The sequence below is a fragment of the Antechinus flavipes genome, chromosome X (genome assembly GCF_016432865.1).
Source record: "Antechinus flavipes isolate AdamAnt ecotype Samford, QLD, Australia chromosome X, AdamAnt_v2, whole genome shotgun sequence".
Lineage (NCBI taxonomy): Eukaryota > Metazoa > Chordata > Mammalia > Dasyuromorphia > Dasyuridae > Antechinus > Antechinus flavipes.
In genome coordinates, this window is record NC_067404.1 from 10,720,781 (window position 1) to 10,736,540 (window position 15,760).

A 15,760-nucleotide genomic window follows, 5' to 3' on the forward strand; every position below is an offset into this window, starting at 1 on the left:
TCTAGATGGGGTCAAGTAAACATTTCTCTGGCAAAAAAAAAAAAGGGTCGAGAGTAGAAAAAGATCAAGAGGCCTTGTCCTTAAACAGTAGCTATACCCAAGTTCTAGGCTAGGGGCCATAGGTGCCGCAGGGAGGCTGGGCCACGCCAATTGTCCTTTAGCCTTCACTGGCTCTCCAGGTGCACCTGCCCTGGACTGGAGGATGCCACACAATGTTGGCAACGGGGAGGGCTTATTCTCGGTCTGGGGAGTAAACGGACCGGTGACAATCAATCAGCCTGTATTAGACCAAAGTCTCTTGTGCTCACTCCTCCTCCCGGGAGTAACGTATTTGTCCCAACGGTTCCAGTCGTTGCTCCTGTGAGTGGTTTGGGCATCTGGAGCCAGAAGGAACTTTCATCCCTCTGGACCCGCTTCGTTATTTGCCACATGTGGCCAGTGGAATGACGGGGCCTGTGAGAGATTCCAGAAACAAGAGCAAGGAGAACCCAGATGCCAGCAAGTAGCGTTTTCAGGTACCCTTTCTGCTTATCTACATCCTGTAAGTCTGTGATTAAGAGGCCAGTGACCAGAGGTTCAGCTTAAACCAAGGTTTCTCTCCATCGGTCTGGTCTGGGGCAATGTGGCCCAGTAGCTGTGCAATTCAAGGGGTCTGCCATCTACACAGGGATATCCAGGCTGGGTTAGCAGATTTCACATGAAGCTGCTATTTGTGTTTCTGGAGTTTAATTCACTGGTAGGTTTTGAAGTTTCCGTCCCTGAAATGTGACCGGAAGGAACCAGGAGAAGAGTAATTATTAGGCCTATGTCATTGTCCCTTGCTTTGCAAGCTAGATTGTTTTAGCCAAGTTGGCAGTGAAGAGTTCCTCTGGAAATACATTTGTGTTATTGACTCAAATGGAAGAATCAACTAGAGCATTTGTTGAAAAAAAGGGGCCCTATCCAGTCTCCACGATACCTAGGAAGTCAAATCTGCTTCCTTGTGGTAAGGGACTCTTGTTTCTTTTGCTTATTGAACATTTTGGTGATAGTCATTGGAGGCCATGGCTTTTACTTCCTATGGACCCCTGGGTGTCTCACCGGTTCTTCTTCCTTCATTTCCACTCTTCTCTACAGTGGTCTCCAACTTGGAGGACATTCAAAGGTAACTTTCTCTCCTTCCTCTTTGAATTACATTGTTTGGCTGACGGGTAGATGAATGGACATTATTTCCCTTTCCCATCCTTTTGAGTTTAAAGTCCTTTGGACTAGATGGGCGGGTGAATGGATGATGGAGTGATCGGCGTTCCCCCTTTCTAACCCACCTTTTCATTGGACTGGAAGTTCGTAAGGTCCGAGTTTGAATCGCACCTTTGACGTTTGTTGCCTGGGTAACCCTGAGCAAGTGAAAGTCATTTCACTCTGTGAGGCTTACTTTCTTCTAAGAGAAATCAAGAGAAAGACAAAGAGAGACAAAAGCAGAAACAGAGACGATGAGAGACACAGAAAAAGAATCAAGGACAGAGCCAGAAAAAGAGACAGGGAGACAGAGACACAGGCAGAGAGAAAGAGAGACAGAGACAGAAACAAAGAGAGATAAGACAGACAGCGAAATTCATGTTGGTAGGTTATGAAAGGTTGCTGTCAAGCTGGAAGAAATCCTCTAGAGAGAGGCGGGATATGTGCCTCAGTTTTCCTCCTCGGTAAAATAAGGAGGTTTAATGGGAATGTCTTTCTGTGGCACATGTTTAATCAGATTTTAGACACATTGAATCCTAGGCTTGATTTCCAGGCTGGGGTTCCTGTGCCACCCTTCTGCCTTACTCGTAGGACAATAGCTAGCATTCACGTAGTGCTTAAAGGTTTGCCGAGTACTTTACAAACATCCTCTCATTTTATCCTCCTAGTGACCACGAGCAGTAGAGGTTGTTGTCCATTTTACAGATGGGAAGTCTGAGTCTTGAAGAAGCAAAGTAATTTGCCTGGGGCCACACAGCTACTAACCATCTGAAGCAGGATTTGAACCCAGGGCTCCCTGAAAGTCCAGTGGAGTATCCCCTAAACCACCTACGTGCCCCTAGGTAGACACAGGTCTGATACACAGGGGCTAGCCTCGGGATTCTGGGCCACGGAGCACTAGGCTCTCTGGTCTCCGGGTAGCGACTCCGGCCTTCTTACCACCTCGGCTTCTTTGTCCTCTGCACATTATTAAACTGTAGCAGCCCCCCAAGCTGCGCAAAGCCTCACATGACCTGGCAGACTCTGTGCCTGAAAGAAATTAGGTCACGCCTTAAAGAAACCATTACCTAATTCTGTTGGGTGGCTCCTCATCTCCCTAGGATTGCAGGCCACTTCCGGCTGAATTTCAACCTTCCCTTCCTCTCTCACCCCCCCCCCCCCCTTCCCCTCCCATCTTTAAGGTTCTAGAGTACTTCCCCATCCTTAGGATCATAGAAGGAGTCGTTTATATTTACATCTAGAAGGAAATTTAGAACAGAAAGACTAAAAAGGATTTTAAACATAGAACGTATCTTGGTGCCAGAAGGGCCTCAAAACATAAAACAGCAGGTCAGAGTCGGAAGTGTCCTTAGAAATCCTTTCGTCCAACATTCACGTATAGGAAGAGAGCCCAGGGAAAGTGGGTTGTTTGGGATTTCACTGGTAATTACAGCTCCCCTGGGACTCAATATCTTATATGTTCCCCTCAGCATTCCTGGTATGTAAGTTGGAGCAGGATTTTTCTCCCCATTTTGTAGATGGGGAAAAGTAAGGCCTGAGAAGGAAAGTGATTTTTCTTAAGCTCCCCAAATCATCAAATCTCAGCATTAGAAAGGACAGAAGAGGCTAAACAGGCCAACCCCTGCCTGACTCAAAATCTCCACGAGGAGAAGTCATCTTCCAGCCCTCGCTTGAAGACCTCCAGGGGAGGGGGAACCTACCACCTCCCAAGTCAGCCACATCACCCTTGCCTCTCTGCAGTCTTTCTTCCCTCTTGCAGTTCTACTGTTGGGAGCCAGGAAGAGCAATTCTAGTCCTGTTCCCACACAGTGGCCTATCAATAGCTGAAGAAAGCTTTCTTGAGCCCCCTGAGTCTTTCATTCTCTAGATTCTGGGGATCATAGATTCCTCACAATAAGAGACTCAGAATTTGGCCCAATTCCCCTTCTTTTTATGGATGTGTAAGCTGAGGCCTTGGGGAGGCCCTATGACTGGCCCTATGACGGCTCAATTCATCCTGGAAAAGGGAACAGTTAGCATTTATCCAGATACTCTTGTGTGATAAGTCCACCTGAGATGTAGTCATCACTGGAGATACACAGAAAGGTAAAAGGGACAGTCCCTGCCTTCTGGAAGCTCACAGTCTAATGGGGGGAAAAGGAGAGGGGGAGATGGCAAATAACTCTGAATAACCATTATAGGCAGGATAATTGGAAATCATCAAGAGAGGGGCCGCACCCGAATTAAGACGCTTGGGAAAGGCTTCCTATAGAAGGTGCTTCTCCAAGGAAGCCAGGGGCAAAGGCAAGGAAGGAGAGAATTCCAGCCTTGGGGAACAGAATTCCTCTAGTGGCTTTATGGGTGTTTCATTTGAGGCCTAGCAAGAGGCTCATGCATGGGTGGGGAGGTGGGAGCTACAAGAAAAGTGGAAAGAAAGGAAACAGGTTGGTGAGGATTAAGAAGAGCTTTGAATATTAAATAATTTGTTATTTGCTCCTGTAGCCCAGGGCTTCTTTTTCCACTTATGACCCTTTTCTCCTGAGAAGTTTATATGCCCATATACCTGACCCTGGGTATAGAGGCATATGAAATAGGTTTACAAATCAAACATTTACTGATAAGAAATCAGAAGTTCCCAACCCCCACATTCTGTTATGAGACCCCCATATGGAGACACGATCCAGTTTAAGAAGCTGGGTTGCAGGTAAAGGGGCCTTCACTTTCTAGGAAAATCACTTTGGTGGCCAAATGGATGATGGGCTTGTTGGGGTACTTGGCACATGTCAAGGTGTTGTCTTTGAAAGAATTCAGGCTCAAACCTTCTCCAAATCCAGCATGAGCGTTTACTGGATCGTGCAAGCTCTCTCCTCGAGAAAAAGAGGCAGCCCAGCACAGTAAGGAGAGCAGGGATATTGAGAAGGGAAAGGAAGAAAGAACAGGAAAATTGGGCAAAATGGGAAAACTGAACAATCTCAGGTAAGATGGGCATGGGAAAAATCCCTGTGATTATGTATCTCTCAGATAGGATATGCATGGAAAAAGTCCTTTTGCTCTACTAACAGAGACAGAGACAAAGATAAAGAGAGAGACAGACAGAGTAAAGATAGAGGGAGATAGAAAGACAAACATCAAACACAGAGAAAGAGAGATCGATGTGGCAGCCCTCTTTGTAGTGGCCAGAAACTGGAAACTGAGTGGATGCTCATCCATTGGAGAATGGCTGAATAAATTGTGGTATATGAATATTATGGAATATTATTGTTCGGTAAGAAATGACCAGCAGGATGATTTCAGAAAAGCCTGGAGAGACTTAACGAACTGATGCTGAGTGAAACGAGCAGGGCCAGGAGATCATTCTATACTTCAACAACAATACTGTATGATGACCAAATCAGTTCCGATAGATCAGTAATGAACTGAACCAGCTACACCCAGAGAAAGAACTCTGGGAGATGGCTAAGAACCACTACATAGAATTCCCAATCCTTCTATTTTTGTCCACCTGTATTTTTGATTTCCTTCACAGGCTAATTGTACAATGTTTCAGAGTCCGATTCTTTTTGTACAGCAAAATAAGTTTGGTCATGTATACTTATTGTGTATTAACTTATACTTTAATATATTTAACATGTATTGGTCAACCTGCCATCTGGGGGAGGGGGTGAGGGGAAGGAGGAGAAAAATTGGAACAAAAGGTTTGGCAATTGTCAATGCTGTAAAATTACTCATGCATATAACTTGGTTTTTTTGTTTTTTGTTTTTTAATTTTTATTTAATAATTACTTTATATTGACAGAATCCATGCCAGGGTAATTTTTTTTTTTTTTTTTACAACATTATCCCTTGCACTCGTTTCTGTTCCAATTTTTTTTTTCCCCTCCCTCCCTCCACCCCCTCCCCTAGATGGCAAGCAGTCCTTTATATGTTTGATATGTTGCAGTATATCCTAGATACAATATATGTGTGCAGAACCAAACAGTTCTCTTGTTGCATAGGGAGAATTGGATTCAGAAGGTAGAAATAACCCGGGAAGAAAAACAAAAATGCAGATAGTTCACATTCGTTTCCCAGTGTTCTTTCTTTGGGTGTAGCTGCTTTTGTCCGTCATTTATCAATTGAAACTCAGTTAGGTCTCTTTGTCAAAGAAATCCACTTCCATCAAAATATGTCCTCATACAATATCGTTGTCGAAGTGTATAATGATCTCCTGGTTCTGCTCATTTCACTTAGCATCAGTTCATGTAAGTCTCGCCAGTCCTCTCTGTATTCATCCTGCTGGTCATTTCTTACAGAACAATAATATTCCATAACATTCATATACCACAATTTACCCAGCCATTCTCCAATGGATGGGCATCCATTCATTTTCCAGTTTCTAGCCACTACAAAAAGGGCTGCTACAAACATTTTGGCACATACAGGTCCCTTTCCCTTCTTTAGTATTTCTTTGGGATATAAGCCCAATAGAAACACTGCTGGATCAAAGGGTAATGCATATAACTTGTAAATAAAAAGCTATTTAAAAAATTCTTTTAAAAGAGATCGAAAGACAGAGATTGAGTTTTTGAGGCTGGTGCAGCAACTAGATGGGCATGGGGAAGGATTTTTTTATTCTAGTGAGGCCCATGAGAAAGAGTGAGTTAGGATGCTGGAGCCGGGGCAGCAGCTAAGATTCCATCAGATTGGAGTGGGGAAGAGACTTGAGACAGGGGGTGAGGGCCTGCACTAGGCTGGGGCAGTGTCCGAGAGAGAAGGCAGTAGATTTGAGATATGCTGGTTGTAAAGGTAAAGAAAGGCCTTGGCAAACACATTGGCTATGGAAGTTGAGAGACACTCGGGGGAGATTGGGAAGATAGTGATGTCCTGGATAGTAATAAGGAAGTTGGGAGGGGTGTGAGTTTAGGAGCAAAGTTAATGAATTAATTTAATTAAGGCAATGTTGCATTTAAGATGCCCATTCAAAATCCAATTGGAGATGTTCAGTAAGTAGACAGAAATGCAAGGTTAGAAGTCAGCTGAGAGCAGGATAGGTGAAAACCCTAAATGGCCCAATCTAAAAACCATAAATTCAAATGCTGATTAAGACAAAAGTTTGTCTGGAAGGCCACTGACTGCCAAAGCTGTCACCAAAAGAGAAAGAAGGCTCCCTTTTCCATAAAAGCCTTGCCTGTTTCATTAATAAAGGCCATTCAAATTCCATTTCCACTCAAAAACAGTTTACTGGGGCCCATTCTTTTGTTTGCTTCTTTGCTTTGTTTTGTTTTGTTTTGCTGAGGCAATCGGGGTTAAGGGACTTGTTCAAGGTCACACAGCTAGGAAGTGTTAAGTGTCTGAGGTTGGATTTGAACTCAGGTCCTCCTTACTTAAGTGCTGGTGCTCTATCCACTGTGACTGTGACACCTACTTTCTCCCTGGGGCCCATTCTTTTTTTGTTGTTGTTGTTATTTATCTTTCACTTTTTTTTTTTTAATTATAGCTTTTTATTTACAAGACATATGCATGGGTAATTTTTCAGCATTGACCCTTGCAAAACTTGTTCCAATTTTTCCCCTCCTTCCCCTCACCCCCTCCCCAAGATGGCAGGTAGACCAATACATGTTAAATATGTTAAATACAATATATGCATACATATCCATACAGTTATTTTGCTGCAGAAGAAAAATCAGACTTAGACATAGGTAAAAATAACCTGAGAGGGAAATCAAAAATAAAGGGATCGGGAATTCTACATAATGGTTCGTAGTCATCTCCCAGAGTTCTTTCGCTGGTAGCTGGTTCAGTTCATTCCTGCTCTATTGGAACTGATTTGGTTCATCTCATTGTTGAAGAGGGCCAGGTCCATCAGAATTGATCATCGTGTATTCTTGTTGTTGAAGTGTATAATGCTCTCCCGGCCCTGCTCATTTCACTCAGCATCAGTTCATGCAAGTCTCTCCAGAGGGCCCATTCTTATTGATTCACTTTGCTTGGTGTCTTGGGCTGAGTCCATGGAATACGTGCTGGGTATGTTTGACAGCCATCAGCATAGAGATGGTCATTAAATCCATGGTAGCTGATGAAATTCCCCAAATGAAGTAGTCTAGAGAGAGAAGAAAACAGGGCCTAGGACACTTTTGGTTAGAGGGTGTGATCTGGAGGAGTGTCCAGCTAAGGAGAAAGAGCCATCAGAGAGGCAGGAGGAGAACAGGGAGAGAGGAGTGTAGGAAAAACCTAGAGAGAAAAGGGTATCAGAGCAGTTAAGGGGAATGAAGATGGAGAAAAGGTCATTGGATTTGGCAACTGAGAGATTATTGGCAATTCCGTTTTGGTGGAATGATGAGATTAGAAACTGGATTGTAGGGAATTGGGAAGAGAGTGAGGTAAAGGAAGTGAAAGTGCTTAAGGGAGATGGAGAAGGCCTTGGCCTGACAGGAGAGATGAAACCATGATGGATCAAGGGAGGGGTTTTTGAAAAGAGGGAATGCATGGGTGTGTTTATAAAACAGTAGTAAAAGAGCCCAGAGACCTGGAAAGAGTGGAGATTAGTGAGAGAGTGGGGCTGCGAGAAGGAACCATCTATGGAAGAATTTGCCTCGGCAAAAAGAAGGTCCCCTTCTCCTGTGAGCTAGGGGCGAGGAAGAGGAGGAGGAGAGGGAAAAGAAAGAAGAGGAGGGAGAGGAGGAGGGAAGAAGCAGCTCGCTCTTCTCCACCTGGCTGCATTTTTTTTTTTTTTTCCATTAGGAAGTGAAGGTTTTGAATCCTGGCAGCTGACTCAAAATCCAGAGAGGCTGGTTTCCCTTGTATTAAGGCTGCCACTAATTACGTTTATTTGAAGCTGCATGATGTGTTCCTTGCAAGGCTGTGTGTTCCATGAAGTCCCGGCCCGACACCTAGCACAGGGCCTCACTCAGAGGGGGTCTCGGCAAACTGTTTTTGAACAGAATGTTATTCTTCATGGCCCTTATTAATGAAAATCCATTTTGACATAAAGGCTGAGGAGAGAGGACAGACAGGGCTGTTCCGGGGAAAGCCAGCCTTTAAACCTTTCTCTTTGTGTGACAACGCAGCAGAGGATGGTTTTTTCCTAATTAACCTTTGGATTCCTGGTTTGGAGGTTGGGCCATCCACGTGAATTTGTCTCATTTGCTCCAGAGTCACTGTAGGCCTCCCAGCCCCTTGCAGCAGCCTTACTTTTCGTGGGGAGCTCCACTGGAGGCCAGGGGCCCTCTCTGGGCCATTTATGCCAATGAGGAGTGGGGGCAACAAGTAGCATTGCAGGCAGTTCTAGAGATGGCATAGACCGTGATGTCCAACCCCTTCATTTTACAAAGGAGAAAACTGAGGCTCGGGGAGGTTGTTAATAATAATACCAATAGCTCCAGGGAGCTGTTTGTTTGAATTCATCCATGACAGCTGATCCAATAAGGGCTCTCTTACGATCTCCTTACTTATTTGGGTAGCACCTATCCATTAGTTATCTTTGTTCTGTCGTTTCTAATGGCGCAAAGTCATTTTCCTTTGCCCATGTCAGGGAATGTCTCATGTCTCAATGTCTCTTCTAGTCTGTCATGTTTCTGATAAGAGTTGGTAAGCGTGCCTTGTCATTATGGGAGTTCTGGAGTCTCTCTTGGTTTGTGTTGCTTGATATCACTGGAAAATGTTCTCCCGTTTTGCTCACTTCATTTCGCATCAGTCGATAGAGATTTCCTTGGAGTTCTCTCAATCCATTCCTTTTGTCATTTCTTATGACACAGTGATACTCTATTATATTCACATACACCAAAATTCGTTCAGCCGTTTCCAGTTGCCGAGCACCCACTTTGTTTCCGATTCTTTGCCATTTCTCAAAATGTCGCTATAAATATGTTTTTACATGGAGGACCGTTTCCTCTCTCTTTGATCGTTTTGGTGGACCGGCTTAGCGGTGGTCTCACGGGGTCGAAGGACGCGTTCCGTTTAAGTGACTTTTTTGGGCACGGTTCCAAGTTGGCCGACAGGCCACGGCCGTCCTCCCGCGTCCCCTCGGACAATCGTTGTCTTCTACTCCGTGATCTCGGCGGATGTGATGTCCACGTTGCCGGTAGTTTTGCTTCCGGTTTCTTCTTTCCTACGCCTTGCCGTATCATGGCGGTGACCCAGGGTCGTCTGAGGCTATGATAGTGGAGCCTCAGCTCCTACAGGTCCTACCGGTTGGGAAAGCTTTGGGTAAGGGCCAGTGGAGGCCTGGACGTATGCCTGGTATCCAGTGATGACTAGCCTAGCCGAATTCCGAGAGGCTTGTCACCAGGCTAGCTGGAGAATGATGGATTTTTCATCACTGTACCTTTCAAAAGCCAAATTTCCGAGAGATGGGGAATGGCGTTTGGCAGGGAGAGCGCCGGTGCCTAGGAAATTACCCATCCTTGAAAGACTTTAATGTAGCCTGCAAAATAGTCCAGTGGAAAGTCTTCTAAAAAGAAGACTCTCATGGTTGTGGAAAGGTAGCCCCCCAAACTCCAGCCACTCGGGAAGAGACTGCGCCGCTCTAGGCCGAGTGGGAAAACCTAGAGTAAACAGCGTCAGTGACAGTCACAAAACAAACACTTGTTTCCCTCGAGGAGCTTACATCTCCTTGCCCTCTCCTCACTCATCCCCAGGCCCAGGGAGGAGGAAATAGCGGGATGGGGAAATGGTACTGGCAGAGCCTCCGGAACCCCAGGCAGACGTTTTCCTCCATGCGATCTCTGAAAATGTCACCCAGGATACTTCCCTCCAGAGTGTACACGCTGACTTCTAGCTGGGAGCTGGCCTCGGGAGGATCATTTTCTCTTTGGCTCTTTGCCCTCTCCTGGAATCGCTCCAACATCTTTAGGCTTCCGACTAGGTTTCCCCAAATGTGGGGAAAAGGAGCCCCCAGCTCCTGCAGAAATCAAGGTAGCAGCTGCACGTTAAGTATGGGCTGGCCTCTATTTTGCTTCACAGAAATGCTGAAGGTGCAAAAACTCCCAGGAGCCCATAAGGGGCTGCTGCAAATGCACGTGGGGTATCGAGCGCCCCCAGAAGGGAACGCAGCTTGAGGCTGCTGCCCCAGCAGTATTTTGATATTCTTGTGAAATCTGTCCAGAAGGGAGACGGCAGGAAAGGGAGAGGGAGAGGGAGAGGGGGATGGACGCTCACTTTTATAGGCCATTGGTAGGAATTGCCCCCTTTCAGCTGGCCAGTCCCTGGGAGGGAGGGAGCAGCACAAGTCTCCGAAACCCCCACCAATATGGCGTGGAGAGAGGTGCTCCTTTCACGCCTCTGAGCAAAGAAAAACTGTTTGGGGAGCTCACTAAATTAAGGAGCCCTGTGCTCCCTCCTTCCAGAGGGTCAGAGAGTTTGAAATTGGAAGGGAATTGGGAGGTCCGGGTGAGGAAGAGGAGGCCGGCCGGTAAAGCCAACTGTCCAAGGTCACGCAGAGCGTCGGCAGCAGGATGGGAAGCGCTGTCCTGGATTCCAAATGCAGTGCCCTAAAACTTGCTGCTGTCAGCTAAAGCTTTCACGGCCTAAATCGCAGCTCTCCAGTGCTTTCAGCTCGGGGCTGATGGCTGCCAGCTGGTGGCACACCGGCTCCAAGGGCAGCCAGCTCAGACTTAGGAAGACCTGAATCCAAGTCCTTTAGGCACTTCCTAGCTGAGCAAATCCCTTGCTACCAGGGCTGTCTGCCTCAGTTTCCTTAGCTGCAGGATGGGAATCATCTACCAGTGCTGTCTGCCTCAGTTTCCTTAGCTGCAGGATGGGAATCATCTACCAGTGCTGTCTGCCTCAGTTTCCTTAGCTGCAGGATGGGAATCACGTTAGGGTCTCCCTTGGTTTTGCAGCCCTTGACAATTCAGGTTTCTAATCCCAGCCTAATGACTAATGAGAACAGTACAGAAACGAGCTACCATAACCTGGCAGGAGGGAAGCTCTGGGAAGGTCGGGATTGTTGGCTTTGTTGTCTCTGAACCCCCGGGAATCCAAGCGGTAACCATGGGGGATGGCGGCCTTTAACAAATCTTTGTGGTCAAACAGCTTCGAGGAAAAAGGTCCCCCCACGTACCCCCTTTTTATAGGACCCCCCCTTTCCCCCATTATCCGTCCCCCCACTGATTTGGAATCTGGACACAGTCCAGTAGGTGAAGCTTGCTAGGTGTGTGACCCTAGACGAGTCCTTGCTTTCTGTGGGCCTCAGTTTCCCCGTCCTCCTAGCGACCTATGGTGGGAACTCCGGGCGGAACAGTGTGTCCGGGTGGGGGTGGGGGAGAGCTGTCCGGGACGCAAGGCCAGAATGGGATGGGGTGGTGCTCCCCCGCCCTTCTGCTCGCCCAGCTCGTGCCTCCTGCTTCCGCTGGCAGCTCGATCTCTGCCAGTCGGGACTCGGGGCTCGGCGGCGGCGGCGGCGGCGGCAGCATTGGCGGCGGCAGCTGCTGCAGCGGCAACAAAAGAAGAAAAGGGAAGGAACCATGCAGTGGCTGCGGGGCGGCCCCGGAATGGTGAGTGCGGGAGTCGGGGCTTCCTCCTCCTCCTCTTCCGCTGCTTCCATCCCGCCATCCCCGCATCCGCCTCCTCCAAGGCCGCCGCCGGCCGCCGGGGCCATTTTCCGCTTCTCGAGGCCCCCGGGAGCGCTGCGCTCCGGCCGGCTCGAGCCGGTGGGCGAGCCCGGGCAGGGGAGGGCAGGGGAGGTCGCGGAGGAGGGGGCCGGGCCCCGGGAAGGGCATTAAGCGTCCCCTCTCCCCTCTTCTCCCCCCCACCCCGATAAGTGCCCAGAAGAAAGCCGAGGCTGGAATTCTCAACCGGCGGCCGCCCCAAGGTGGGAGGCGGCGGGTACTTGACCCCCCACCCCGACGCCTCTCCTTCTGGCCGTGTGACCTTGGGCAAGTCACTTCCCAGTCGGGCCTTCGCCTTCTCCTCTGCCAAATGAGAGTAATAATCCTCGTCCTCCGCTAATTCTGGCTGTGGCCAGAAAAGGCTTGAGGTGCCAAAGGAAGGGGATTTATTGTTATTCTAATGGAGCGCGGGGGTTGGGCTGGCTGCTCTCCCAGGTCCTTTCCATCCTTGCAGCTGATTAGTTGAACGGCGGGGGGAGGGAGGGGGCAGGGGTAGCCTCGGGAGTTCTGCGGCGGGGCGTGGGGGGCTAAGTGTTTGGGACGGGAGGCGGCGCCGCCGCCGCCGAATCGCCCGTCCCGGCTGAGCCCACAACAAAGGCGCTCTCCCGAGCGGGGAGCGCCGGGCTGGGAGCGCAGGCCCGCACTGCTCCGAGCCGGGCTGAGGCGGCCTTGCTGCCTGGGATCCGGAGCGGAGACCCGGGCCCGGATAGACATCCGCCCGGGCCCGGATACAGATCCGCCCAGCCCGTCCCCCGCCGCGCCGCTCTGGAGCATCGCCTCCATCGGAGATTTCGGCTCCGGCTGAGCCAGGGAGGGGGCGTTTTCATTCAACTTTTTGGAGGGGGAGGGGCTGCCCGGGGCCGTGTGCGTGTGTTGTATGGGCGATATCGGTTCGGCGGCCGCGCGCCCGCGTGGGGACGCGGACGTTCGGCCGAGTGGACGCTGGGCATCCGTCCCTCGCGGGCCCTCCCCCGTCCAGCCCTGCCCCGGGTCTCATCTACTCTCCTGGGCCAGAACGAGGCTCCTGTCTCCAGCCCCTCCCCTCTGCTTCCATCCTCCACCGTGGCGCTTAAAGGGCACATCGCCCGCTCCCCAGCCGCCCTCCGAAGCTGCCATGGCTTCCCACTGCTCCCGAGATAAAGCTGTTCCTCTCGTGAGCATGGAAAGCCCCTGCGATGTGTCTCTGCTCCTCTTCTCGGGCTCGATGCTACACGACTACAGCTCAATTTCCCGTTTGTAGTTCCCCCTGGATCCCTGAAGTGCCACACCTCCTTCAAAAGGCCTTTCACTGATTTCTCCCCCCTCCCCTCCCCACTTGTTAATGACAATCCATTATCATAAAATCTGACTCAGAAGGGGTCATGGAGGCCATTGAATCCACTCCCCCATTTTACAGATGAAGAAACTGAGGCCCTCAGTGACTTGCTCAGTGTCCTAGTTAGTGTGTGTCGGAGGTAAGATGTAAAACCTGTTTTCATGACTGCAAATCGAAGGCCCTGTTTCCTCCAAAATGTTTTTTTTTTTTCACTTAATAGTATTTTATTTTTCCAATGACTCGGAAAGATAGTTTTCAACATTTATTTCGGTCAGAGTTTGGAGTTCCAAATCCCGCCCCCCCCCCCCCCCCCCCCCCAGCCCCAAGACACAGCAGACGCAATCCGGGGAAAGAGCTTTGCAAACCTTAAAATAGTATAAAAATGCGAGCTATTAGGAAGCCCGGTGGAGTAAATAGGGAGCTGGGAGTCAGGAAAGCCTGGTTTCAGGTTCTGCCTGTGTGACCCCGGACAGGTCATTTTACTCTAAAGTGCTGTATAGGCAGCAAGGAAGGTTCCTGGCCCGGGAGTCCCTGTACCAGAGAAATTGCGGATGGGGTCCGAGCCCCGTGTCTGTCACGGCCACGCGCTGCACGTTGACTTGTCTGTATGTGTGCCGTCGTGCTCGGGAGATCACGCGTCCCTCTGGGGTACATAAGCATTGACCGAGTGATGGGGCGGACGGGTTTCATGCCCGTTTCCCTGCACGTGTGCACATGGCACATTAGCTTCATTGTGACGGCTGTCAAAGGACATGCGGATGTGTGCGGGGCTGTCTGGACGGGGCGGTGTAGTGGAAGAAGCCTTGGGTTAGGGGCAAAGGAGCTGGGTTCAAATCTCAGCTCTGCTCCTTCTTGGATAAGTCATTTTGTGTTTTGGGGTCTTATTAATCTCTTCTGTAGAATGGGCGGGCTTAGGTGACCTCTCGGGTGCCGGTGTTTGTAAGTAAGTGTGAACGTGCCGCCTGCACGGCCGTGCACGAAGGGGACGTGTGTGTACGGGGGCATGCGTGTTTATCCTAGTGTGCTGCTTTAGAGGCATGTGGTGGCATGTGGGCGTGTGACTGCCCGGGTGAATGCATGTGTGAAAGAGCCAGCTGGTGCATTGGCCGGGCCGAGCGGCCTCCGGAGCGGTGTCGGTGCTGGCCGGGCCCGTGGTCCTGCCCCTCGCGACGTGACTGGGATTTGACCTTGAGCAAGCAGGTCTCTTGACCTCTCGTGGCCTTGGTTTCCTCCTTTGTCAAAGGAAGGGCTTGATTTGGACGCCATCCAGGGTGCCTTCCGGCTCCCGGGGCTCCCAGGTGACCGGTGGCCTGTGCTTACTGTCATCGTGCCAAGGTCACCTCGGTCTGCCTTCCCTCTTCTGCCTCTCTGTGGTTCGATTCACCCTTTCCCAATCCCTCCAGCGTGGACTGGGCGCCGGAGGAAGCTGGGGGCTGGGCCTCGGGGACTGGCAGGCCCCGGCACGGCCGTGACCCGGGCAGGGGCATCGCGGGCTTTCGGGCGTTAAAGATCTACGCAGGCCCAGGGTCTCGGTTCCCCTTTCCTTCCTTAGAGAACCTGAAGGGGACTTAGGAAAGAGGCTGCAATGCAGTCATCAACTCTGTCTCTCTGTCCTTGGCCCGCTGTGATCCGCACCACTGCCTCCCTTTGGTTGGGCAGTGAAGAAAGTCCCACTCAAATTTTATTAAGTGTCTACCAAGGAGAAGCAAAGTGGCTGCAGAGGGATTGTGGAGGCCGTGTCAGGAGGAGGAGGGTTCTGCAATGTAATGGACCGTTTAGGGAAAGAACCAGGAAGGAAAGAAGTGAATGGATAAGTGAATGAATGAATGAAGGAAAATAATCAATTATGTGCTTTGTTGTGGTTAAGTTGTATCTGACTCTTCGTGACCCCATTTGGGATTTTCTTGGCAGAGACACTGAAGCGGTTTGACATTTCCTTCTCGGGTTTTACAGATGAAACTGAGGCCAACAGGGTCACGTGACTTGCCCCGAGTCACACGGCTAGTAAGTGTTTGTTGCTGGATTTGAACTTGTGAAGATGAGTCTTCCCGAGGTTTCGGCGGTGGAGACGATAGAAAGGTCCTTTAGGTAGAGCAGCAACGTAGATGTTAATATGACCAGAGTCTTTGACGCGATGTTCATTGTAAATCCGTACTGGATTCTGGCATCGAAACAGTTCCTTTAACAAAAGAGCTGGGTCCGAATACTGGGTCTGGCCCTTCCTGCTCGTGTCTTCTCGGATGAGTTCTTTCCCCCTGTGAAGCCGTTGGACTAAATCATCTCCAAGGTTCTTTCCAACTCCAGATGTGATGATTCATGCCCGTCGCCCGCCTCCCTCTCGGCCCTTCGTTGGGAGGGCTCGTTCTGGTGAGTGCCGAAGGAAGCTGGGACGGTGTTGACCTCGGCATCCTAGAGCTGGAACTGGAAGGAACCTTACAGGCCATCCACGCCAACCTCTTTCACATGAATAAACAGAGGGGGAAAGTGTCCGAGGTAGGTTTTGGTTTGGAGTGCGAGACCCTTTTTATTGGACCTCTCTGACAGGCCTGCTGATGTTGTCACAGGAGCCTTAAGCTTGGACGGACTCGGGAAATACAGGGCTCGATCCTCATGCCGACATCATTGTGCCTCTAAAGCTCACTTTCTGTGCCTGACAAACGAG

At 49.7% G+C, this 15,760-nt stretch overlaps 1 protein-coding gene across 3 annotated transcripts in view; it reads left to right on the top strand.

The window, feature by feature from the left end:
- Window positions 1–15,760, top strand: part of ARHGEF9 (Cdc42 guanine nucleotide exchange factor 9) — a 244,133-nt gene that overhangs the window by 92,310 nt on the left and 136,063 nt on the right. Inside the window, exon 1 of one of the 3 annotated variants that reach the window (XM_051969025.1) lies at window positions 11,569–11,669. The exons of the other annotated variants lie outside the window; for them this stretch is intronic. Within the exon in view, the coding sequence (XP_051824985.1) occupies window positions 11,640–11,669 (30 nt within the window). The 5' untranslated portion in view covers window positions 11,569–11,639. Of the gene's footprint in view, window positions 1–11,568; window positions 11,670–15,760 lie in introns of those variants that run through there. 3 annotated transcript variants of the gene reach the window in all.